The 26,589-nt window shown below is 46.4% G+C and overlaps 1 protein-coding gene across 4 annotated transcripts in view; it reads left to right on the top strand.

Moving 5' to 3' along the window:
• Positions 1-26,589, top strand: part of TRAPPC10 (trafficking protein particle complex subunit 10) — a 90,736-nt gene that overhangs the window by 18,359 nt on the left and 45,788 nt on the right. For 2 of the 4 annotated variants that reach the window (XM_045902372.3, XM_045902374.3), the window contains exons 2-6: positions 2,743-2,824; positions 7,639-7,774; positions 17,742-17,938; positions 22,164-22,359; positions 24,254-24,365. In XM_045902372.3, coding sequence (XP_045758328.1) covers positions 2,743-2,824; positions 7,639-7,774; positions 17,742-17,938; positions 22,164-22,359; positions 24,254-24,365 — 723 coding nt within the window. Of the gene's footprint in view, positions 1-2,742; positions 2,825-4,502; positions 4,715-7,638; positions 7,775-17,741; positions 17,939-22,163; positions 22,360-24,253; positions 24,366-26,589 lie in introns of those variants that run through there. The other 2 variants (XM_064578092.1, XM_045902376.3) reach the window with 2 other exon arrangements.

Below are 26,589 nucleotides of genomic sequence, written 5' to 3'. Positions count from 1 at the left end.
TGCTTTGAATTACCCTTATTAGTTATTTTGAGGAGTCTCTCCTATCTCACAAACACAAAAAGGGATCTTAGTTGTTAGGATAAATACCTTGACTTCAGTCTTTTAATAGGCCTCTTGAGGTGGAAAAATAAACAGCAATTTTCTAAACAGCGTTCTCTGAGACTGGGCGCATCAGTCTTAAAAACCTCATTTTTGCTTTTAATAGCTACTTTCTAACAGACATCAGCCAGGAAGTTGCTCTGTCTTCTAGTTCAGACCTCAAAGCTCTAAGGACTTGTCAACGTCGTGATTGGGCTGTTGGGGATTCTTCTAAGTATTCTTGTTAATTCAGTCACCTATCACAGAAGCTGAGATGTAATTCCTTCGGAGGTTTGTGCCTACACTCTCCTTTCTCCTTCGTGCTCCGGCTCCCTGGAGCCCGCATTCAGGGGCATCTCAGGGTTGCATGATACTCGATATAAAGATTGATGGCTATTAGGATAATAATGGGTGTGCATTCTGGAAAATCAGGGTAGCTTTTCTTCATTCTCAGTCAGTGTAGAGCTTCAGTGGGGTAGAAAAATTTGACCTTCAAATCTAGATCAGGGGGCACAGTGTTAGTCCGCTGGGATGCTGTGACCGAGCAGCTGAAGGGCACAGCCTGTGAGGCTGAAGCAAGCGAACGAGCAGCTTGAGTTCTGAAGGCTGGAAGTCCAAGATCAAGGTGTCCATAGGGTTGGCTGCTGAGGCTTTCCCTCCTTGCCGTGTAGACAGCTGTCTTCTCTCTCTGTCCTCACGTGAGCTTTTCATACCCCTAGTGTCTCTCTGTGTGTCCACATTTTCTCTTCTTTAAAGGGCATCAGTCAGATTGGATCAGGGCCTGAAGACCCTAAGGACCTCATTTAACTGAATCACCTCTTTAAAGACCCGATTTCCAAGTACAGTCGCATTCAGAGGTACTGGGGGTTAGGATTTCAACATGAATTTTGTGGGGGACACAGTTCTGTTTGTAAGACACTGAGGTCAAACAGTCACATTTAAGTCCACAGTTACTGTGCTAGTTGACCTGTAATCTTTTAAAATTAAATTTAGGACACAAAGATTTATTCCATGAGGGAGTATAAGAAAAATTACTTTATGGTCTCCATTTAGATGAGTTTTATTGTGAGGCTGTCTGTACCCATGTGTACTCATGTGAGACTTTGTTACGAGGACGAGTGAACACAAATGAAGCAGAAGAGAGCTTCCGCATGCTCTCCCTGATTGCTACTCAGCAGAAGAGTTGTCATTTTTGTACATTAACCTTGGACCCTTTTAAGGAGGCAATAGGATTGGCAATCCAAGATAAGAAATCTGAGGCTAACTGATTATTTTCTTACTTTAATGTTTCTAAGAGGACTACCAAATAAGTGAATACAATGAAAAATGATAAGTTAAAACATAAGAATTGTTTTTATTTTAACAAAATATGTAGTAAGAGTAACCCAAACTACTTTGTGTCAGGCCTGGGGTTCAAGGTTATTTATTTGTGTTGACTCATTTGACCTTCGCCACAGGCCAAGGTGTTCTTATTTCCCACTTCACAGGCGGCCCTCTGAGGCCCAGGTGGGGTGGTGGTGTCCCCAGGCACACTGAGCTAGGAGATGGTGTGGTGCGGAGAAGGCCCGGCCAAGGGTCTTGCCCGTTATGTCACCCCGTCCCCACCTCTGACGTTCCTTCCACTGCTCAGAAACATCACACTCTCCGCAGTGACTTGATAACGTTATATGGTTTTGGGGAGGTCTTTTTTTTTTTTTATGTTCATGTTAGCAAAATAAGCAAATGTGTTAATGGCCCACATCAATTCCCAATGATTTCTTTAAGATCAATACAAAAGCAATTTGGATAATGGTTTTGCTTAAAGTTTGAGGATCCTCCAGTGTAAGAGTTTGAGTCATCTATATTAAAAGGTCCTTTTTTAGCTTAGGTATAATGTGGTTATCCTATCATTTTATGAGAGCTAATGGACTTTCCAGTTCTGTTAAAGCTAAGATAAAAGAGCTGAGTTAAAAACTGAGCCTGCACCATGAAGTCAGACACACCTGGATTCATAACTAGGATCCGCCATGAGCTAGTTTTGTGTTCCCAACGCATTGGCCTCTCAAACCTCGCCTTCCTGATCTGTGAAATGGGGTGGTGCTTGCCTGCCTTAGCAGTTACCGCGAGGGCTAACTCGGAGAAGGCACACCAGGTGTCTTGTGTGTTGTGTGCGCACACAGAGTGTCTTGTGTATATTTTAGCTCCTGCTAGCATCTGGATGCATATTGAGTTTATTTTGGTGAAGAAGCTCACGTTCACTTCTCGGGGTTTCCTTGTCTGCATGACGATTGTGGCTGTTTGCATGAGGCAGAAGAAAGCCATGGCTGTAAGTCACACACTCGGGAGGCAGCTGGTGGACCTGAGCCAGCTCCCTCTCTCCTTAGCTTTGTGGCCTTAGGCAGGGTACTCAGCGTTTCCTAGCCTCATTCCCTGATCCTCATTCTCCTTGGGGAAAATCGTTTGGACCACGTGGAGGTGTTGTAAGGGTGAAGTTAGACTGTGGATGTCAAGTGCTGGGTTTTCTTGAGATCAGTTATTTAAAGGTATAAAACAATCTTGTTTTGTGATGTCATTTTACTAAATATAAAATTGTCTAAAATTACCAGTTCAATAAATTTTAGAGTCCATTTTGCCTGTATTCACCTAAAAATGTCATAATTGGATTTCTCTTTGTTCCTGTTGTAGGTGCTGGAGATCAGAATTTATTTACCTCTATTTATCCAACGCTTTCCCAGCAGCTTCCAAGAGAACCGATGGAATGGAGAAGGTGTGGTATATCTGTTCTTTGACTTTATCTCTCTCTTTGTTTTGTAGACATTTCTGTGAGCAAGTGAGGTAGTAAAAGTTAAAGCCTAAGTTGTCAAGTGTCTTGTAAAGAAACTGAACGTATCACATAATCTGTGGGCCTCACTTTTTAAGGAATATGTTGATTTTCTTACTGAGACAGAGGGTGGTAGAAACAAGAGTTGTTTTGAGTTAAAGGCCCTCTTTTATAGGAATGACTTCTGATTCCTCATGGTACCTAAGAGTATCTTTTCTTAAAAAATTTTTTTATTTAAATTCAGTTTAACATATAGAGTATTATTAGTTTCAGAGGTAGAGTTCAGTGATACGTCAGTTGCATATAACACCCAGGGCTCATCACGTCACGTGCCCTCCTTAGTGCCCGTCACCCGGTTACCCCATCTCCCACCGCTTACCCCTCCAGCAACCCTCAATTTGTTCCTTAGACTTAAGAGTCTGCGTCAGAGTGTCTTAAAGGCACAGGCGTTTTGGAAAGGAGACATGACTCAGACTCCGTGTTAGAGCAGAACACATGGCCTTTACCTACGGTCTCAGCAAGGCCTCTCTCCACCCTGAGCTCCTGTGCTCCTTTCTTAAGGATGAGGAACTATGTGGAAAGATGTTATTTAAAAATTAGGGGGGAAACCAGACCAGCCATCCCATTTGTCCTTTTGTATGTGATTGTTCATCTCATGACTTGTCGGAGAAGTAGTCCACATTTGAATTATCTTATTGGAAAACTCATTTCTGCTAAGATTAGCTATTATTTCTTTTTTTTTTTTTTTTTAAAGATTTTATTTATTTATTTGACAGAGAGAGAGATAGCGAGAGCAGGAACACAAGCAGGGGGAATGGGAGAGGGAGAAGCAGGCTTTTTGCCGAGTAGGGAGCCCGATGTGGGACTCAGTCCCAGGACCCTGGGATCATGACCTGAGCTGAAGGCAGACGCTTAGTGACTGAGCCACCCAGGCACCCGATTAGCTATTATTTCTAGAAAATGTTTGGAGTTTGACTTCTTAGTACAGGGATTCCGATTTTAATCAAGGTGTATACAAATTTTCGGTTGTCATTCATGCTCTTGTAGTTCCAGTTCCTGCTGCATTATTTCCCTCCGACCACTAGTGTGTACTCTGCCACATGAAGAATTGATGTGGCTTTCTGGGGGTGACTCACCAGAGATGGGGTCCAGTCTCATTTTTGTGTCTAATACCATGTTAGAAGGAGTGCGTTTTTTCAATATAGTAATTAAATGCAATATAAAGAGCAGATAGGAAGTGGGAGAATTGTTCAACATCTGAGGAGGCCCCGTGCTGTCGCAAGAGAAAATAACTCAGTGGAGGACTTAATGTCTGGAGAGATGGGGGAGTCTGCAGAGGATTTCTAATACACATTATTTAAACATACAGAAAGACAAAAGCAAAGGTGTGTGTCCGTGAAACAAGACAAGGGGTTATGAGGAAACAAGGAGAGACTGTAGATTTCGTGTGCGTTCATCTCTTCGCCTTCCTGAGCCTGCCTGAGCCGGAGGAAGGGCCGAAGGGGCATGGGGGTGCAGGGACAGAGAGGGGTGTGGGTGACGCAGTGGAGACTGGCCACCTTCCCTGGAGAAGGACGAGCGGCCTCGGGAGAGGAGGCTGAGCCTGTGTATCCTGTGCCCGCAGAGGCGGCTCCTGGAGACGCAGGTGACGGGGCCCAGGACTGCAGCAGGCGAGGCCAGAGCGCACCGGGAGGGGGCAGGCGGCGTGGGGCCACCTCCGCGGGAGCCTGCGGCTCTCGGCCCCCGCTGCGGACCTGGACCGACTGACGAGCTCCAGCCCCGTGGATTCGAGGCAGCGCAGGAAGCGGGCAGGAGGGCCAGGGTGCATCTGACCAGGTGCGGCCAGGTGGCAGAGCTCCCCGGGCAGGAGGGTAGGGAATTCATCGCGGGACAAAGCGGAGGGCCCCAGGAAGAGACTTGCCGCGTCCCCACGGTGCCTTCCTGATTGGAGCGGGAGGCCTTCTGAGGGACGCCCCCCTGGACGAAGGGCCTAACGGGGCCGCTGAGGCTTGACTGAGTGGCTGGCGCTCGGGGGTTTGCAGTTCTGTCCGGGAGCTGGGGAGGGAGCTGGGGAAGAACCAGAAATGGACTCTGTGAGCTGAGCGAAAGAAGAACGCAGGAAGACGAAAGCACATCATAAAGCTGCGTACCCAGAGTGGGCTGCCGCGTTCAGTAAGAGGGGCCATGGCGTCGGGACGACGGTCGGTGGGGAGAGGGCAGCTGGGAGGGCGGGGGGCAGAGCGGAGCCGCCTCCTCCATCACGGACATTTGGACGTCGTGTCTAAGATGAAAGCGTTCAGGGAGATACAGTGGGCTGAATGGTGGCCCTTAGAGGATACGTCCGTCTTCGAACTGCGAGTGTGAGTTTATTTGCAACGAGGATCTTGCAGTGTATTTGAGTGAAGGATCACATGAGATCATCCTGGAGTGGTGTGGGCCCTAAATCCAGTGACGGGCATCCCGGCAAGACACATGCTCGCAGAGGAGCAAGCAGTCCACGTGGACATGGCCGCAGAGATCGCAGTGAGGGGCTACAGGCCGGGACCGCCCCAGTTTGCCGGGTGGTGGGAAGGACGAGGAAGGAGTTCTCCCACAGAGTGTCCAGAGGAAGCCAACGCTGCCAACTCCTTCATTTCAAATTTCTGGCCTCCTGAGCTGGGAGAGAATTAATGTTGTTTTAAGCCTCTGGGTTTGTGGTAACTTGTCAGAGTAGCTCTAGGAAAACTAGTACAGGAGGGGAGGGATGGAGGCCGGGGTAGGCAGCTGCGTGTGTGTGTGTGTGTGTGTGTGTGTGTGTGTGAGAGAGAGAGAGAGAGAGAGTGGGAGAGAGAAAGGCCTTTTGATACTATTTGACATGTTAAAGCTGGTACATGTGACTGTGATCAAAATGTACAATTAATTGAGTAGATCTTGGGACTAAGCTTGGAGCCGAGATTTTCCTAGATGCGCTGAACTGCCGTGTGGAGGAGAGCACGTTGGGGAGTGGGAAGATGGAGCTGCGAAGCCCTGCTGCACAGCATGGGGGATGGGGACCCAGAGCTGCAGAAGGGGACACGGACACACTGAGATGGGGGGGACAACTGGAAGTTTCAGAGCAGAGGACAGAGAACGGGGGACAGGCAGTATCTGAAGAATGAAGGTCAGGATTTTCCCAGAGGTGAATCAGGGGCTTGCTGGAGCCCACGAAAAGTCCCGTGCAATGAAAGCAAAACACGGCAAACCAAAAGCCATGCCAGGAAAACAGACAGAAAAGGAAACCAGATCTGCAGTCTCTACAACATTGAAAACGCAGCGTAAGAGCCAGCGCTTCTCAAAGTACTGATGGAAAACGCCTTTCAACCTAGAAATCTGTGCTATTCAACCTCACAGGCGGAAGGGAGGACTGAGTCAGCCCCCCTCTCCCCGCCCGTGGGCCGGTGGGCCTTGCTGAGGCAGGACTGACAGGGTTTGTCCCTCGAAGGCCTGGGAGCCATCTGGGGCCAGGATGTGTCACTTTTGGCTGCACAGAGCTTCATGTGTGTGCTCTGGAGGGCCGCGCTTATGTTGTGTTCATTGCTTGCCATGCCATGCACAGAGTTGAGAAATAAAGTATGGTCACAGACCTTACCACCCTGAAATAATGAAAGGACACATCTCAACAGGAAGGAAGATGAACCCAGAATTCAGATGAAAGAAGCAGTCACCAGCAAACAAGTCATAAAAGTATTTTGCTAAACTTAAGATATCAGTCCTTTTAAAAATTAAGAGATCTAAAATTTTAGATGTGGGGAAGAAAGCAGAGAGAAGAAAGTGTACTTGTCTCGTTCAAGGAGAGGGTAGACATTTACTCTAGTCTTTAAAAGAAACATTTAAGTTTATGCATATTAAAAATAAAAATGTAACCAACAGCAGAATAGAAATAGATGGTTAAACTTTCAAACCAGCAGAGAAAAAGGATGGAAAAAGAAAACTTGATTAGTCTCACAAAGGATAGGGAAAAATAGAGAGCCTGAAAATAGAAAGTACACAAGTTCAAGCATCAGCATAATCATGTTAAATATGGTTAGTTTCAGTGTGTTAGACCCCTTAGATCAGACAAAAAATACAAGAATCCAACGTAGAGATGTGTCAGAGAGTGGAAGATGTGTTAGAGATGTGTTAGAAGTGGAAAATACTAGTGTGGAGGAAAGATGTATGGAGCCTAATGTATTTTTTAGAAGTAGAGTGAAATGGCAGCCATACCCTGATAGCTGTAGATAGGGGGTCTGCAGCCTGTGGGCTATCTCTGTGTTCCTCCCTGGGGGGAGAGGGGGTGGGTGGGTGGGCCACTCTGTTTTGGGTCATACAGGTGATCATAAAAGTATTTGTTTAGTTTAAAGCTTTCATATCTTCAAACTGCGCTTTTGACATTTGGAAATCTTTTTTTTTTTTATAGTGACTTAGAGATTCAGTGAAACTCCAAGTAATATCCATTTTTCTCAGAAGTCTGTGTTGTTGCAAAGAGCCCTGGTTAAGTAAGATATTGGTGTGCATGTGTCAGAGTAAGGTGAAAGTCTTGATGGAGAGGGAGCTTTGACACGTACTCGTGAACCATGCTGAGATAGTGTATAGAATCCTTTTGGACAGAGTATTATCATTATAATTCAGGATTAATACCATATATGTACTTTTGAATTCATGGATATGGTTAAATTATTGTTGGATTTTTTTTTTCCCCCTTTTCTTTCTGCTGAACCTTCTGTAGTCATTTTTCTTAGTGACGTTTTAAAAATTGTTCGTAGGTCCTATGGCCGGGCCCCAAAGATGATTCACCTAGAATCTAACTTTGTTCAATTCAAAGAGGAGCTGCTGCCCAAAGAAGGAAACAAAGCCCTGCTCACCTTCCCCTTCCTTCATATTTATTGGACGGAATGCTGTGTAAGTATTCACGGAGGGAGAAGAAATGACAGAAAATGCCTTGGAATAGGATTAAGGATTCACTGGTCTAGCTTTTGTTCAGACAACTCTGATTTTTCAAATTGACTTTTTAATGGACTCTACTTGGTGTCCTCTTTTCTCCTTTCCACCGTCAGATGCCTCGTGGCTTTGTCGCTCCACGCTTCTGTTCTGGTCCTGTCGTGTTGCCCTCTGGGTAACCACCAGGAACAATCTTACTTGCCATGTTTTGAGTTCTTGTGAGCTCCCTGCGCCCTCGGGGCCTCTAGGTCTTGTTAATATTTACTCCCAGCTTTGTTTCCGAACCCCCGATATTCACTGTCATGATAGCTACTTGACTTCATTCTTGTGGGTCTCTCCTGCTGGTCTGTGGGCTTTCTGAGGGCATGGGACCGCCCTGCTTCCTCACCGTCACGGTACCTCCAGGGCAGGCGCTCCGCGGCCGCCCGTCCGGGCACCTTACTTGTACTTTGCAACTGTGTATTTATGAACCCAGAAAGAAGTTTGTCACTCTTGACAGAATTCTCCTGTCATGAACTAAGAGACAACACCGTGGGTCATTTCTTTCTGTTTGTTTTAGCGATACCCAGCATACACAAATCATTCCGTGTTGTGCATTTTCACCTGAATCTGAGGATGCAGAAGTAGTGTGGTGTGATTAAAGAAGGGACTGGAAGCTTACTCCTGAACCCTTTTGCCTTTGTGGATTTTGCTTTGTAGCCTTTCTCAATGGAGTCCGCCATGCAGGGTGGGCTTATACCCCCAACAGTGAATGTGACGACACATGGGACACGTTGTCTGCCAGGGAGCTCATCAAAGGTCAGCACCCAGGGCTTTTGTTGGGGTTCAGGCACGTGGGCACCTTTTACCTGGCTCGTACCAAAACTCTAGACTCCCAGAGGGAAGGCAGGTGTTCAGCACAAGCCATAGTATTTGTACAAAGAGCTTGTGCCCAGTGAGGCCCTCTTGTCACGTGGTGGTGGGAACCATCCCATGATCCATGTTCCCAGGCCTCAGCCAAGGCCCCCACCCCTCACCCCGCTCCGTGAGCAGGCCTAAGCACGGCTGTCCTAGGCCTGAAGTGCCTCTCCTCTCTCTGGCCCCTCGGCAGTGATGTTAGATTTGATGTTGTGGTCAAGGTTTCTCCATGCTGTAGGTACTGTTTTCCGCTTGCAACTAATGAGCCATCTCTGGGGGGCCCACTGTAAAAGACCACAGGATTATCCTGCTCCTTGTCCAGCTTTCCCCTTAGATTGAGCACCCAGCGATGATTCTTCATGAACCAGTCTTTATGGAGGGCTGCAGCCAGCCCTCCTCCAAGCTGATCAGTGGTGCTCTACTCTGGGAAAGAGCCCCCGTGGGCTTCTGTGCCATGTGATGCTTTGCCATCCGTTGTCCTCACTGTGATGCTCAGGTCGTCTCCGATTTGGCCAGTGAGAGTCACTTCAGACCGGCCCCTGGGTCCTTTTCAGGGACTTCTCTAACTTTCAGGCACAACAAGATATCCTGGGCTCTCGTACCGGTGCTGCCCTTGTCTTGGAGTCGGCCGCTTCTTCCCAGAGCCCCCCGCTCCTGGTGCTGCGGGCGCGTCCGGGCCACCGGCCCTTCGGGAGACGAGCTAGAAAGGTGTGTGTCTCGGAGACCAGGCTTGATGCTGTGCCTCCGATCGGAGCCTCAGCCCCCGGGGCTCTCTGCTGCGCTGTCCAGGTGCGTGCTGGCGTCCGGACAGCAGCCCCGCAGCTGCCTCCTCGCTCAGTCCTCCGACCCGCGCAGCCGTGCTCTCAGCATTGTGGCTCCTGCCCCGCAGCTGGGGACGGTCCGTGTTCCTGTCTGGTAGGCCAGGCCGCCCTCGGGCCCGTCCTTGTCACGGTTTTCCCTTGCTCTTGCACGGGTACTTCTCCTTGTGAACGTGAGTAGTTACTGAGTTCCAGACGGAACTTCCCGGGGTTTTTATCGGGACCACGGTGAGTGTATAATTTGCCGTGTGCAGAGACAACATCTTGATGGTGTGGAGACCTTCTGACCCTGAACCAGGGAGGTCTTTCTATCTGTGCACATCTGTGTCCTTTAGAAGTATTTTAGGGATGCTTTTCTTCATGATAGAGTTTACATGTTTCTGCTTAAATTTATGTCTAAGCATTTTCCTTCTTTTGTTGCTGACGTCCATGGGGTTTTCTCTCTCATTACATCTTCTAGTTGGTTATTGTTGTGTATGTGAAGGCTGCTGATGTTTTTCATGTTAGCCTTGCAAATTCTCTTACTGTTTGAGTTTGTTTTATCACTAGTTCTCTAGGCCCCAGGGTCCCCATCATGTCATCTCTTCTCTTTCAGGTCTTAGGCCTCCAGCTGTTTCCTCTGTTTGACCCCATTGTTAAATAGTGGTGGAGACGGTGGGCATCGTTGCCTTGTTCTGACCTCCATGGGGGCTCCTGCGATGTGTGTCCAATGAGGAGGGTGCTGGCTGTGGGACGGAGCGAAACGGGCACCAGCTTGGGCGGGTATCCATCCCTTCCTGTTTCCTCAAGGATCTTTATTAGGAACACATTCTTGAATTTTGTTAATAAAGGCTTTTTCATACTCAGTGGAGATAATCATAGGGGTTTTTTCCACTTAAATTTACTGATATGTTGGGTTATGTTAGTGGGTTTCTTATTATTGAGCCATACTTGCATTCCTGGTATAACTACTGCTTGGTCAAAGTATCAGTTTTTTAATGTGGTATTGGTGTCTGTTCACCTAATTTAGGATTTTTTTTTGCATCTACGGTCACAAGTGATTGGTCTGTAAGTTTTTTCGTATTGTTTCTGTCAGGTTTAGGTATCAAAAATATAATTTGGAGTTTTCATTTATTTCCTGTTTTTGAGACAATTTATAAATGTAGCACTAGAACAGTCTGGTCTCTAAGGATTGATGGGGTTCTCCTGTGAAACCATCTGGACTTGGTACTCTTACAGGACAGTTCCTTGGAAATGGGTCTCTTACAGCCATTCGTCAATTTTGGTAAACTGTGTCTTTCTTAGAAATTATGCATTTCAGTTAAGTTATAAAATTTAATTTCTTGAAGGTGTGCAAAGTGGTCTTTTCTTGACTTTTAAAATACTCTGTGGCAATAGTTATTTCCCCATTGTTATTTCATTGTAGATTTTGTACTTTTCCCCCTTTCTTCCTTGATTAAATTAGCTACTTGTAGTTGTGGATTCTTTCTCCCCAGAGAGCCAGGATTTTTATTTCTGATATAACATTAGTGTGTTTTTTACTTTATTAATTTCTGCTTTCATTTTTATTTCCTTCCTTTTGCTTTCTTAAGGTTTACTTTGTTTTTTTCTAGTTTTTTGTTTTTTTTTTTTTGAGTTGGGAATGCATTTCTTTTCATTTTCAATTTAAATGATACAAGTCATTAAAAATAGGAATTTAAATCCCAGGATTCAATCATTTTTCAGAAAGTCTCTGCTTTCAATTTGTATTGCCCCTTTCACCCAACAGTTTAACATGACATTTTTTAATTTCCAAAAAAAAATTCTTTAAAATTTTTATTTTAAAATTCCTAATTTTATTGTATTGTGATGAGGATGTTGTATATATTTCTGCTTTCTGAAACTTACCTTTTCTCCGTGACCTAATAAATGATCAGTTTCTTGGGATGTTCCATGTTTGAGAAAGCATTTTTTCTGCTTGTTAGATTGTAATGCTAAATGTAGATCCCTACAAGCGGTCTTACCGATTTGTTGTTTAGGTCATTTATATTTTAATGTTCTGTTCACTTGACCTGTGGCTGACAACGGTGTGTTAGAGTCTTCTGTTACTGGTGTGTTTGTGTTTCTCTTGCATCATCTGTAGTTTGTGTTTTGTGTAGGTAGTTCATGTATCATTTAGTGCATAGATATTCATGACATAGTTTTTATGGAGTGAAATATGTCATTTTAAAAAATGGTTTCTTAATAGAGTGTATCATGTTGAGGAAGGCCTTGTCTGTCTGAAGGTAGTAATTGATTTTCTCTTATATTTTCTCTTAATAATTTTATAATTTGTGTTTTATATTTGATCTGTATAGCTTCAAGTTATTTTTGTGTGCGGCAGGAGGTGTGGAGGATTAAAGGTCTAATTTTATAGTCTTTTTTTTTAAGATTTTATTTATTTATTTGACAGAGAGACACAGCGAGAGAGGGAACACAAGCAGGGGGAATGGGAGAGAGAGAAGCAGCTTCCCGTGGAGCAGGGGGCCCGATGTAGGACTCTATCCCAGGACCCTGGGATCATGGCTCGAGCCGAAGGCAGACGCTTAACGACTGAGCCACCCAGGCGCCCCTAATTTTATAGTCTTAATTGGGTAGCACATTGGCCTAACAATTTCATAATCGTCTGTCTCTTTTCTACTTACTGAAAATTTCACCTTTATTTTAAACCAGTGTCATGTATGCATTATGTTCTGTTGATCATCGTCTATTCTGTGTCAGGACCAGACTTTTAATTATTGCATTTTTATAATATGTATTGATGTCTGTTCTTTTAAAATAAATCCCTTGGCTAGTATACATTTTTTTCTTCTGTGTAAATTTTAGAATCAGATCGTTAGGTATACAAATTTTATTTTCCAAAAATGATTGTACCTACATATTCCATCCCCCATGCTCTTCTCTCCATGGCAGTGATCTTCCTCCATTGAGAGGCCTGGTCAGTGTTTCCTCTAGTTGAATCAGAGTGGGCCTCTGGGAGGAGGAGGGGCCCTGTGACTTTTGAGACTAAGTCATAAAAGGTAATACATCTTCTGTGGGGCCCTCTGGGGATGCATGCTCTTAGAGCCCAGCCACCATTCTGTGAGGAAGTCAAGTGCCGCATGGGAAGGCCACCTGGAGGTGTGCAGCCCCGGTCCCAGCAGATCCTTGCCAACAAGCTAGCGATCCAGCAGCAGACACATGGTGGCCTTCTTGCTCCCAGCCTTCATGTGCCACACCCGCTGGGGCAGGCGAGCTGTGTGCCTGGTCTTGTCTAGGTCGTAGATTGGTGAGCAGAGTGAACGTTCCGGACCATTGCACATTGTAGTGGTTTGTTATAAAGCCATATAGAACAGGAGTAGCTGTTGAAAAGAGAAAGGGAAGGATGGGAGGTGTTTTGGTTGGGATTGCCTTGAATAAGTTGTAGATTCATTTGGGGAGAATCTTAAAAATCACAGGTCTTTCTTTGTATCTAGAAACATGGTCTCTCCATTCTTTTTTTTTTTTTTAAAGATTTTATTTGTCGGAGGGAGAGAGAGAGACAGAGCACAAGCAGGGGGAGAGGCAGAGGCAGAGGGAGAAGCAGGCTCCCCGCTGAGCAAGGAGCCCGATGTGGGGCTCGATCTCGGGACTCCAGGACCATGACCTGAGCTGAAGGTAGCCGCTTAGCTGACTGAGCCACCCAGGAGTCCCATGGTCTCTCCATTCTTTATGCCTTTTTGATGCCCTTAGTAATGTGTGCTAATGGGGGCGCCTGGGTGACTCAGGTGGTTAAGTGTCTGCCTTTGGCTCAGGTCATGATCTTTAGGTCCTGGGATTGAGCCCCACGTCGGGCTCTCTGCTCAGCAGGTAATCTGCTTCTCCCTCTCCTCTCCCTCTGCCCCTGCTCGTGCTCTCTCTCTCTTTCTCTGTATCTCTGTCTCAAATGAATTTAAAAAGAAAATTCTTTAAAAAAAAAAAAAAGTAATGTGTGCTTATGTTCTTTTTTTTTTTTTTTTTAAAGATTTTATTTATTTATTCATGAGAGACAGAGAGAAACAGAGGGAGAAGCAGGCTCCCAAGGAGCGGGAAGCCCGATGCGGGACTCGATCCCAGGACCCTGGGATCATGACCTGAGCCGAAGGCAGACGCTTAACCATCTGAGCCACCCAGGCGCCCGCTTATGTTTTTTATAGAAGTCTTGGGTTTTTATTGCTAGACACTTTTTGTAGACACTATGAATGAGGGTTTTTTTCCCTTTAAAATTGCATTTTCTAATAGGGAGCCTGTGTTTTGTTGTTGTTGTTGTTTTGCTTTAGTTTTGATCATTATCTGTTAAGGAAAGTTTTCTGGAGCAAGTAGATAATATTTGGGATTTTAGAATTAAAAGTAAAATTCCTGCTCTAGGTTAGTAGTTGGTTTTGGGTTTCTGGTGCACATGTGCAACATGACCTCCTTCCTTCAAACCATCACCTCCTTCCTTCAGATGGGGCTGGGCCACGCAGCCAGTTTGCCTTTGTGTCAGTGGTCTCGTTTTGGACTGGACGGTATGTTGTTACTGGCTTTGCTTTAAACAGTTATTTTGTAGAGATTAGAGGTAAGAACATATGTCTCTTAGTTCCCACTTGCTCCCCTTTCCTTCTTTAGAGGGCAGGTCCATGGTGAGAATTCTTCCAGCTTCTGTGCATCTGAGGAAGCCTTGAATTTTGCAAAATATTTTACTGGATATAGAATTCTAGACTGACAGTTCTTTATTTCTTTCCAGCAGGTAAAAGATGTTTCTCCACTGTCTTGGTTTACATTGTGACCCATGAGGATCTTTCATTCTTGTCTTTGTTATTTTGTATTTAAAGTATCTTTTTTCTCCCCCCCTTCCGTGATTTAAATTTTTTTTTCCCTTGTCACTGGTTTTAAACAGTCTATGATACGCCCTGGTGTACTTTTCTTCGTGTTTCTTGTGCTTGCAGTGTTTTAGGCTTTATGGGGTTGTAGTTTTGATTTAGATTTGGAATACTTTTGGTCATTATTTCTTCAGATACTTGTTATGTTCCTCCCTTTCCCCCTCTCCTCTGGGGCTCCAGTTACTCACATATTAGGCTCTGGAAGTCCCCCAGCTCAGTAACACTGTGCTGATGGCTTCTCAGTCTTTCTTTGTTCCATTTGGATGATTTCTGCTTCTGTGTCTTCAGGTTACCTAATCATTTCTTCTGTGGTGTCTAATCTGCTCTTAATCCCTCCTACCCAGTATGTTTTGCAGTTTAGACATTGTGGTTTTTATCTCTAGAAGATCCATAAGGGTCTTTACCTTCTTTTTAAAATATCTTCCATGTCTCTGCTTAACATCAGTTTTTCCTCTGATGGAATCTTCTTGAACACACAGAATATGGTCACAATAAGCATTTTAATGGTTTTGTTTACTAATTCTATTATCTGTATCCTTACTGAGTCTATTCTAAAGACTTTATTTATTTGACAGAGAGAAATAAAGCGAGAGAGGGAACACAAGCAGGGGGAGTGGGAGAGGGAGAAGCAGGGCACCTGCCAGGCGTGACCTCAGTGCCCCTTGCGATGCCGTGGGCTGGGAGCTCCGAGCAGTGGTCCGACTGCCTGTAGGGCTCACCTCACCTGTTTCTCTGTTTCGGTTGCTTCGGGTGATTGTGTCAGTCTTCCTCCTGCCTCTTCCGTCACCAGACAAGAGGCAATTGTCTTCTTTATTGGTTCATGTCAGTATGCACCCATTGATTCCTAGTTTGGGGAGCGTAATCCTTTCCTATCAGTATTGATTTTAATGCTCACATTGTCCCAGATTTGGCTTTGATGACCTTTCGACATGCCCTTCTTTTCTGAGCTCTCCCTAACACAAGATGTGCCAGGTCATCCTGTCCTTCCCCTGCCTGAGCCCTGGGTCATCCGCTTCTCCAGGGAGCACGGGTTGTTTTAGTGGGGAATTGTATGTAGAAACCAAGCCCTGGAGCTAGACGTGCTCTTTGTTCCAGAGCCCTCGCAGTGGACGCCGCTGGGAAGTCCATGGACGTGTGCACATGCGTGTCCATCCACACGCACATTTACGTTTATTTCCGTTTGTGTCTATGTGTGCACATGCACACACGTGTATACATGGTCCGATTCCAGTCCTGCACCGCAGGGTGATTCTAGTGTCCTCCCTTTCTGTGTTTGTAACTTCCTTCTCTGATGTGGAGAAGCCAGGCACTCACTGTCTTCACAAACCTCAAATGAGGTTTGCTTATTTGAATGATCGCCGTCAGGGAGCATTCTGTCACTGCTGTCCTCCGCCCCCCCCCCCCCAACTCAGTGCCCCCTCCCTGCCCTGGGGCTGATGCTCCACATTGAATCCCTTCCCTCCTCGGCTGATCCACAACACCCCAGATCAACTCACCCCAACAGGGAGGCCCTCTTTGCCCTTCTTGGCCTCTGACACCTCATTCCAGCCCCCCAGTCCTTCAACTTCTCACTTGGGGTTCCACATCTTGCGCTGTGATCCTTCTTGCCCTGTGTGGCTCTGGTGTCCGGCAGGGCTGCTCCCCCTCCCTTGGTGCCCTCCTCATCCCCGACTGTGGGCACCTTCCCTACCCTCCCTGCCAGTGACTTTGTTTCCTGGAGACACCTTCAACCTCACTGGCTCAGCTTGGGCGCTTCTCAACAGTCACTGGGTCTTGTTAGGAGCGTCCATGGCTGCTCACTGTCACAAGTGAGGGCCTAGATGACATACTGCTCACCTCACCAGAACGGTGGGGACTCTGCCTTGCTGTTGCTCAGCCAGGTCTCTGCCGCAAGCAGAGCGTCCCAGGGGTGGGGGACTGGTGTCTGCTCAGGGGGTGTGGCAGCCCCTCCCTGGTTTGGAGAGCTGGGAGCTAGGGCTAGGCCTGGTAGAGGGTGCTTCTCAGCTCTTCTGGGCTCCCTGGCCCTGGGCCCTGCGGTGTGATTTTAAAGACGCTGGGGTCTGTGGCCTTTGGTTACACTCTGCAGGCCTGATGCTCGTGGGCCCCAGAGCCCTGCAGAGCGCGGGCCGGTGAGGTGGAGCCAGCCCGCCCTACGAGCTGCCCTACGAGCTGCCCTTCTGTGGAGGCCGCGGTCTGCGAGTGCGTTACTGACGTGGTGGCTCACAGAAGATCGATCTTCACAAGATGGTTTTCCTCTTGTTTCTTCAGCAGAAGATCTTTCCAGATTGTTTTTTTTTTTTTTTTTTAATTTAAACTGAGGACACAGTTTTAAAAATCAGACTAAAAATTAAATAAAAGTACTCACTTCTGGAACTTTTTACTTACCAGTTAAACCACAGGAGGCACTGGGTACAGAATGTGAGATTTCTCATTCATGGATTGATCCCATTAGCATATTCAAGAAAGACTAAAAAATCCGGAGAAAATATGGGCAGGATAACAAGGAATCTTTCTATTAAAAAAAAGGGGGGGGGGAATACATATTTAAACAGTAGGTATAAATTATAGCTTGCAAAGGTTTTTAAATGCCTGATTTGGATATGAATTAAGTATCTTGGTTTTAGATTTTCATTATAGATCTGCTAAGTAGATTTATGGAGCATAAGTGCAATTATCGACAGTTACCGATAGCAAGGAAATTTTGTGTCTTCCCACTTCTCTCTGGATGAGTGGAGGCAGGCTCACGGGCTTTGGGACTCTGAGTGCGAAGCAGCATTGACTTTTTAGGACCAGGATGGTTCCCCTTTCAGTCCTTGTGAGTTAGAACAGCTCTCAAGAAGCCCTAGATTGTCCTCTTTCCTTGGGCTTGCATCGGAAGCTGCCTTGCCCCTGCTGTGGCCTGCAAGTGGCATTCGCATTGCAGTGGTTCTGGGGGGCTGGCAGAGAGCTGAGGGGCCACGGAGGACACTGCCCAGAGGCATCCTGGGCTTCCTGCAGATGCACGGCCTCCGGCCTGGGTATGAGGAGCCGCTTCGCCCCATCGCACTGGCCATGTGCCAGGGTTTGATTAACGCAGTTCTCGGGCACGAGGCCTTTGGCAGAGCAGACCTGGGTTTTCAAGTCCCAGCTTGCCCAATGGTCTGTGTTGCTGTGGGCAGTTTACTGAGCTCTCTCTCGGTCTCTTCCTCTGTGACATTGGAGCTGTCCTGCCTCGGTGTCACCGGGCCTGCCCAGAGTGCCCCCAGCCCACAGTGATGAAGCGCTGTGGCTGATGTATTCTTTGTTAGTGGACACATTTTGCTGTTAAACTGAAGGGCGTTGATGAACTTTCCTTCACAGTGACTTTTTTATTTTTAGGATACTGAAGTGTATAAAGCTACAGTAAAAGACGACCTTACCAAGTGGCAGAATGTTCTGAAAGCTCATAGCTCTGTGGACTGGCTAATAGTGGTAGTGGAAAATGATGCCAAGAAAAAAAACAAAACCAACATCCTTCCCCGAACTTCCATTGTGGACAAAATAAGGAATGATTTTTGTAATAAACAGAGTGACAGGTAAGTGTATCTTTAATTTACCTCATTGGCTGACACCTGGCCGGTGGACATTACTGCTTTCCGCGTAGGGGCTCTGACTCCGTGAGCGGAGGTGGCGGGCCTGACGCTTCAGCGTGGGTGGGGGGGGGGGGGCGCTGCTGAAGGGAAGCCCAGGGCCCCTCCTCGCGGTGTCCCTGCTCTGGCCGGTGAAACGCTGCCTGGCGACCGCAGAGGAGAGACCACACGGTGGGTTCCCTTTGAGGACCCGTCGTGCGTGTCGGTGTAGCCGGGGTTTTGGGAAGTCCCATGGTCCTCGTCTACAGCAGGGCTCCCGACACGCCTTTAGTGAGGGGGCCCCGTGTTTTGTTTGTTTACCTTAATACCTATTACGAGTGCCTCAGAACCAAAATTCTGAAATGCTGACTTGATGTTTAGAATCTGTGAAAGGGAATCCCGAAACTTTGGTGGCTACGTTATTTCATGGACTTACTTTGCCCTTGCTTCTCTCTGTCGGGCCCTGTTCTGTCTTTGGGGGGCGTGGGGGGAGCTCACTTCCCATTTCAGCAGTGCCAGGCCTAGTGGCATTTTTCCTGAGGCCTGGGGGTTTAGTCTGTAGGTTGTAGGTCAGTGCTTTGACTCCCCCAGGTCCTGGGGTGCAGCCCTGAGCCTGGTCCCTGCTCTGGTCCGGTGTGGTCTCCTGGCTTCTCCATGGCTTCACACCCATGTCACCACGCCTGTGGCACCCTCGTGGCCGGTGCTCCGAGTGCGACCAGAGACGGGAGCAGGGGCCGAGGCTACGAGGCGAAGGGCCCCTGGGAGCTCGGGGAAGAGGTGGGCTGAACCCTGGGTGTGTGGCCAGGAGAGCCCACACGGTGTCACACTGACGCTGTGACCGTGCTGTGTGTCAGGCCGCCCAGGAAATTGACAGTTCTTCAGGGGAAGGAGCCTTCGTGGGCCTCCTTTTCATGTTCCATGGTTCTGGACACAGAGTAATGTTCAGACGTGCTTCATTTATAGTTTGAAATAAATATTAGGTTGTTGAGCTTATGGTTTATCTTAGAGAAATTTCTTTTTTTCTTTTTTTTAAAGATTTTATTTGACAGAGAGAGACACAGCGAGAGAGGGAACACAAGCAGGGGGAGTGGGCGAGGGAGCCTGATGTGGGGCTGGATCCCAGGACCCTGGGATCATGACCTGAGCCGAAGGCAGACGCTTAAGGACTGAGCCACCCAGGCGTCCCTATCATAGAGAAATTTCATGACATTTGGACTTGTGGGACCTTTTCCTAAGGCCTGTTATTCATAAACTAGTTATCCCAAAGGAATCAACTTAACATTTCGACAAGATGCCCCATTACTGAGTGTCCTTCCCCTGTGTGGTTCGGGTATACCAGCACACTTGTTCTGGAAGGAGGAGGAGCAGGCCGCCAGGAGGCTTGAAGGGAAGACAGCTCTGGTGTTCCACGGGGGGAGGCCACAGGGGGCGGGGGGCGCTGACTGATGGCCAGACCAAACAGCTTCTTGGTCTCATTTCTTTGGGATTTTATTAAGTACATAAATTGGTACTAATAGGGCATATTAGTCCAAACCTGTGACATGTTCAAATTATAGGATTTTTTCCAAAGTGCCTGCTGATTCCTTTTAAGTCTATGTTACCATTTTATCTGATTGCTTAAAGTGTGTTCCTGCCGAGTCCACTGAAATCTAGCTTGTTTTTAATGACTCATTCTTTATACATGAAATCTAACTTACTAAAATTTTTAACATTTCATCTCAGTATATAAACATGCCTTCCAGCATTTTGATTTTCGTTAATTTGCAAGCTACCTTTAACAAATCTGTACTTTAATTTTTAAAGTAAAGAGCTGGGTCAGATTTTCATACATACAAATTTGATAACATCTATATTGGCAGTTGTTTTATTAGCCGGTGTGATTTCTGGCCTTTGGAAACGTTGGCACACTTGGCCCTGGGGCAGCTTAATCTTGTATGTAATTTGTGATTGTAAACACTGCATGTTCATGGTAGGGTTGTTAGAAGAAGATGATAAGCAAAGTGGAAATAGATCTTAACTCTTAGTATTTGGTATGTATTTTTCAAACTTTTTCTCAATATACCATGCATAATGCTTTGTACTTGCTTTTTGCACTTAATATGTTGTAAAAAGGTTCCCATGGACAGTGAATGTATTTCTCCCCCGTTATTGTGAGTGTGTGACACGCCCCAGGGGTGATGTCCTAGTGGTTGATCCGGTCCCCTGCTGGACAGACACGTTACCGCTCGGGATGAACAGCGTCGTAAACATCTTCCGAGCTTGGTTGTTGTGTACGTCCTTAATGATTTCCTTAGGATACATCCCTAAGAGGAAAATTGCTTGGCCAAAGGTTTTGTGCAATTTGCAGTCTTTTGGTGAGTATTGCTATCAGAGAGCTGACCCGTGAGCTGCCGGTGTGAGTGGCAGCCCCGTGACTGGCGGGGGCCCGGCCCCTGCGAGTGGCTGCCCTGGGCGCCAGGCCGCCGGTGCACGCTGGGGGGGCCCTTCTCCACACTGGCCACCCCCGTCTGAGCAGCTGTTTTGGGCTCTCCCTTCTGAATGAACCGTCCAAGCTTAATGTGAATTTCTGAAGCGTAGTTGTTTTTTGTTATAGAAAGAAGGTCTAGAAACCATGAAAGTCGAAGGGGCTGATAAGGGATAGAGAACTTAGTGAATTATGTGGTCTGCTCAGTAAGCACCGGGTCCTGGGACACAGAGACTGCCTCTGGTTGGTGCCCGTGGCCGTTTCCTCTCCCTTCCACCCGCCTAGCTTCAGGGGAGAATCCTGTGTCTGGTCAGGAATAGATGCTGATGGTTCACAACCCTGGAGAACGACTTAAGGATAAATGGCTGAACTGACAGATTCTAGCATCTCCTGTAGTGAATAAATGCGTGTTAGTCCTTTGGGGCCTTAGGAGTGAGCTGGTGGGACCCCTTTGTTTTCATGGGAAGAAACAGCACCGTGGGCTGGAATGTCTGGAATTAAAGCCAGTTACCGATTTTCAAACCTTCTTCTTGGGACTGATTACTCACCTGCTGGATTGTCTACATTGTGGGCGACTTCATATGTTTTGTCTGCTGATTTGTAATTCCAGAGATTTAGCCCTTCCTCCAAAGGGTGTGATGGGGCACAGAGACTTAGAATCTGTCCATTTTGCTACTTGCTAGTAATTAAGGCAACATATTCCTGAGGAGAAAGATTGAAGCCCATAGCACCAGTATTTTAAAATTATTTCTGAGTCCATGTTTAATCATTTTTTTTGTAAATTATTATTAACAAGGGTAAAGAAATCTAGCTTTTCCAGTCTGTTAGTTGGACACGTTACCTTTTCCAAATCCATTGGAAACTTGTAATTTTATGCCTTTGATATTTCCACACCACGGATGGTGTTTTTTTTCTTTTTTAAGTAGCCTCCATGCCCAACATGGGGCTGAACTCACAACCCTGAGATCAAGAGTCGCGTGCTCTGCTGACTGAGCCAGCCAGCTGCCCTCTTTTTGTAGTGAAATTGTATCATATCTACATGTTCAGCCGTATTCTTTAAGTTTCATTTATGAATTATTTACGAACCCTGCTCTTGTGGAGCGCACGGTGTCGGGTCTGGGGAGAGGGAGAGATCTGCCGAGAAGAAGTGTTTGCAGCACGGCACTTGCCGTGGTGGGAGTGTGATCACAGTGGGACCCAGAGGGCAGAGCAGCAGGGGCCGGGTTCCATTAGGTCGTGTGTCAGCCCAGCCGGGTTTGGAGGGGTGACTAGGAATGTGCTAGACGAAGAGAGGAGAGCCCGAGAAATTGGGTGGGCTTGGCTGGGAATAGTACGAGCAGAGCCGGACAGCGAGGCTGGGTCCCTGCCGAAACAGTAACTCTGAGTTCTGTCCTGTCAGTTCCTGGGAACCAGAGCAGTGCTTGACAGGGCGGCATGAATACGGTTTGGGGACTGATGGTGCCATGGTCACCTTACTTTACTGGGAGCCCCAGAGGCCGGGTCTGAGATGTCCTTCTGCAGCACTGACGGCTCGTGGGGCGTTAACCCAGTTTCTGATGAAACCTTTTCCTAATCTGGTTTCTCACCGCCCGCCTGATGTTTGTCACCAGTGAACGAGGGAAGGAAGTGGGGGAGGACGGCAGTTGGCACTGCAGGGAAATAGTAGCAGTTGGGCCACGTGCTGTGCTTAGAGAGTATTTTCCAGACAGTTCATTCGTGTCTCTGCAGGTGTGTCGTGCTCTCCGACCCCCTGAAGGACTCTTCTCGAACTCAGGAATCCTGGAATGCCTTCCTGACCAAACTCAGGACATCGCTTCTTATGTCTTTTACCAAAAACCTAGGCAAATTTGAGGACGACATGAGGACCTTGAGGGAGAAGAGGACTGAGCCAGGCTGGAGCTTCTGTGACTATTTCATGGTCCAGGTACGTGACGAAGGGAGAACTAGACAGCTTCCTTTTTCTCTTCCTGTCTTTATAAATAAGGCAGGTTTTTGGTGGTAATTCTTATTGGCATAGTTTTTAGTGGTAATTCTTATTGGCATAGTTTTTAAAACCCAAGAGACAGTACATAGTAGCTAACAGACGTTTCTGTCTCGGGGCCTCTCAAGCAGATCAGAGGTGGTCTCCTGGGTAGTCCTGTCATCAGCTCTCCTGCTGCTTCTGAGCTCGGCATCTGGCCTTTTATGAAAGGGCCTTGGCCTCAGAGTAACCTGGGTTTTGCTAATATGTCGGGCCTTCCGGGGTATCCACCATGGAAGTGCCTGAGGCTGAGGAGCGCTAGCAGAGGTGATGACCCGGAGGACAGAGACGCCTACTACCTGCTTGACACCGCGAGTAGATTATGACTTCCCCGGGACATTTATTTCCTCTGTGGTTTTGTTTTGTAGTCTTGGGTTCCAATAACGGACAGTCTTAAGCTAGTTTCTAGGGGAACTTTCTAACACTGCAAAGAGTGACAGGAATGTTGCCCTTGGGTTTCCTTATTCTTGTTTACCGTATTTTGACTGAAAAAAACCCTAATTTTTGTATTTAAATTGCACTTGTGTGTAAATTAATGAAGAAATAATACTTCAAGCAAATAAAAGACCAACTCTGATTAAAAATTTCGATGTTCGTCTCTGACCCTGTTACTTACACCTTAGTGGTGTTTGGGCAACAGGGTGCACATAAGGGAGTTGCTCCCGTCCACAGCTCACTGTAGGACTGACCTGTTACAGACCTTACAGATGACCCTGTCACTTCACCTTTCAGGCTTATTGAACTTGGTTTCTAAGAGCTACAGACAAGGAGAGGGGGAATCCAAGTGAACCCAGTGGTGTGGGATTGGACTCTGAGATAGGAGGATCAGAAATAGAGATGCATGTGTGTGAGGATTATACACCTGTCCTCTGACAGGGCCTAGAGAAAAATGACTTCTCAGTAACATAAGCACACTTAGTGCCAAAATCTTGGTTTCTAAACACCATCCTTTTTTTTTATTATTATTATTATCCTATTTATTTGAGAGAGAGAGACAGCACAAGCGGGGGTGGGGGAAATGGAGGGAGAGGGAGAAGCAGACTCCCTGTTGAGCAGGGAGCCCGATGTGGGACTCGATCCCAGGACCCTGGGATCATGACCTGAGCCAAAGGCAGATGCTTCATCCAACTGAGCCACCCAGGTGCCCATAAACTCCATTCTTAACAATAAGTGCCAGGGCTCGTTCTAGAAGTGGTTGAATCCAGGGCTGGGGTAGGGAAAATACAAGATGGGCCAGGAATAAAGCTTACCAGAAAGTCAGGAAGTACCCCCAAAAAAGATGGAGGTCCATCAAAAGATGTTAGCACCACCTAAAGGAGCCTCCTAATGGCCAAAGCTGTAACAGTTTGTACAACAAAATAATGACAGAACTGGATTTTAACCCATGGAATACAATTCATATCCATGAGCCCTCATAGATATAAATAGCTGGTTAGATTAGTAAATGGAGAAGGTTCAGCTCTTCCATGTAGAAGAATGCCATTTAAAAAGCGTGTGTCTAGGAAGGCAAGGGCAGTACCAAACATAGAGGGTGCCCGGTCCTGTCCCTGCTGCTGAGGGGCCGTGGATGGTTCCAGGGCTCATGGTGGCCTTTTCCTACTTCCTTCTGGCTGCCTCTTTGTGCATTTGTGAATGTTAACACCTTATGGTCATGAAGTTGATGTTTACTTAGTATAATAGAAGTGTTACTTTTAATGCTGCATGCTTTTTCTCTGTTGTCGTCTTTAATAGCAATAGATTGTTTCAAAAAGTTGATTGACATTTTTGCTTTTTAAAAAACTTTTGTTGGGGTAACTAGGAAGAACTTGCCTTTGTATTTGAGATGCTGCAACAATTTGAAGATGCCCTGGTACAATATGACGAACTGGATGCCCTGTTTTCTCAGTATGTTGTCAACTTTGGTGCTGGGGGTGAGTAGTGCACTTTTAGAAGCAAATTCTTTTCTTAGTATAGTTTTCCCCACTCTTAAATAGTCTAGAAGCTGCCATTATTTATTTGCTTAATGATTAAATCACCTTTTATTGTTTTGTGCAAATTATATAGGATATATTCTTATAGTTCTAATAGGAAATGATATGAGAATTAAGAACTAGTCGCTTTCACTGTTAGAAGCATCCTAAGCAAGAAAAGCATTTATGAAGAGGGTGTTTTTCAGGTATAAAGAGTCTTTTCTCCTACTTAGAGCTGGCTGGTTATGCTTCTGATTCTGTGCCTCCTTGCTAGCATAAGAGTGGGATCTTGTACTTCTGTTGACAATCTGTCTTTGTAATATTTGAGTGCTCATTGCAGAGTTTTAAATGGCACCACTGTAATGGGTGTTCATCTTTCTTTTAAGATTTTAAAGTCTTGCATTATTTTAGAAGTACAAAATTAGCACAGTGAAACCATATACAGAGAAAAAAGTTCATAATTGTTCTCACTGTGTTTTGGGTGATACCTATATTGGTAGAAATGGCATCATCCTATGTAGACATTTGTCTGTAGCTTGTTCTTGTTAACAGCCCATCGTGGGCATTGTTCCAAGCTAACAGGTCAGGTTTTAAGGTATGTTCGTTAATAGCTGCATCGTGCTCCACAGTGTGGACCCATGAGGGTTAATCCAGCTGCCCCTGGTCTTGGACATTTGGGTTGTCTCCGTTCTGACCACCACACACAGTGTGGTAACAGACATCTTTGTTGGGTGTTCTTTTTAAGAGAACTCTGATACGGTGTCTGAAGAAAGGAGTGATTTCAAGGAACCCTAGTGTCGGTTAGAAAACCTGTAGGAAGATGAGGTGCTGGGACAGTCAGCTTGGGCACTGTCTTTGTTCTAGAAATGATGAAGAATGGCACCAATTGGTTTTTTCTCCAAACCAAGTTTTAGGAAGTTCAGATTTGGATCTCTTACTTTGCTAAGACACAAATGTAAACATAACCAGAGCAAAGTATTTACTAATTAAACTTTAAAAATTTGAGAAGAGATAAAATTATATTTCACATCTCCATATTGTACGTATTTAGGTATCTTACATGTTTCTTATGTCGTATTTCGCATAATTTCTTTGTTCTCTCAGTTTTAAAATCTGGGACAAATTAGAGTCCAAAAGTAAGCTTGAACCACGTTTTGCAGCTCAATGATAAGATTGTTCATTTTTGTTTGTTCATTTAATGGATGCTTATTGAGAGTCCCATATGACCAGGCGCTGTTCTGGATATAGTAGGTAACCAACAAAACCCCTTCCTTCATGGAGTTTACATGAAGGGGAAACAGGTGTAGAAGTAAAAAAAACTTCAAGTCAGGTAGTTGTAATGAGTGCAGGCCGCAGAAGGGGTTGCAGGTGAAGGGGCAGAGTGTGACGGTAGGTGCTGGATGATCTTAGACAGTGTGGTCTGGGAGGCTCTCTGAGGAGGTGGCATTGACACAGAGGCCTGAATGACATGTGAGAGGGAGCCAGGAGAACGCTGGGCAGAGGGCCAACAGAGGGGTCTGCTGGTGTAGGCATTCTGAGGGCTGGGGCGGGTCCCCCCATAGATGTGCACTTGAGCAGCTCTGAGTATAAGTTCCAATCAGTAAAGGCTGCTGTTAGTTGTGGTTGGCACTTAGATATTTAGTAACATCAGTGTGCCAATATTGAGTCACTTCCTGGTGGGAATGCAGCATGACCTGGTACGACAGCTCTCTTTTGGAGTGAGGAAAATAGATTATATTTTGCCATATGGGTTGAATGACTAGTTATCGTGGGCTGTTATGCTTACTTTAAGGCCATATTTGAGTTTGGGGCTATAAGTTAGAATTGGGGAGCCTCACTGGAAATTTTTGACAAGCAAGAATGTCCCTTCTGCTTCCCGCTGCTGCTTCTTCCTTGTGCCTACTGTCCTTTTCTCCAGGAGATGATTCGAGTAGCTGACGTGGTTGAGTTAGAGACAGATGTGAGGCTTCGGTAAGGGAGACAGAAAGACCAGCACGGTCTCGTGAATGGGCTGCTCTCTGGCACAGTACGTTCCAACCCAGGCCTGGTGCCTTCTCTCAGAGCTGACTGAGCACAGAGCCTGAGGCCTCCCTGACCCCTTAGCCTGGCAGTCTCCAGTTGCCTCCTGACCTGTTCACCACCCTCTGGACATGGTGCATCCGTGTGCCTTGTGGCCTAGGTCATG

This window comes from Mirounga angustirostris, unplaced genomic scaffold (assembly GCF_029215605.1).
Source record: "Mirounga angustirostris isolate CCGP_5_RB_7025 unplaced genomic scaffold, mMirAng1.0.hap1 SCAF_1, whole genome shotgun sequence".
Taxonomy (NCBI): domain Eukaryota; kingdom Metazoa; phylum Chordata; class Mammalia; order Carnivora; family Phocidae; genus Mirounga; species Mirounga angustirostris.
This window is presented reverse-complemented; position numbering and strand designations above follow the sequence as displayed.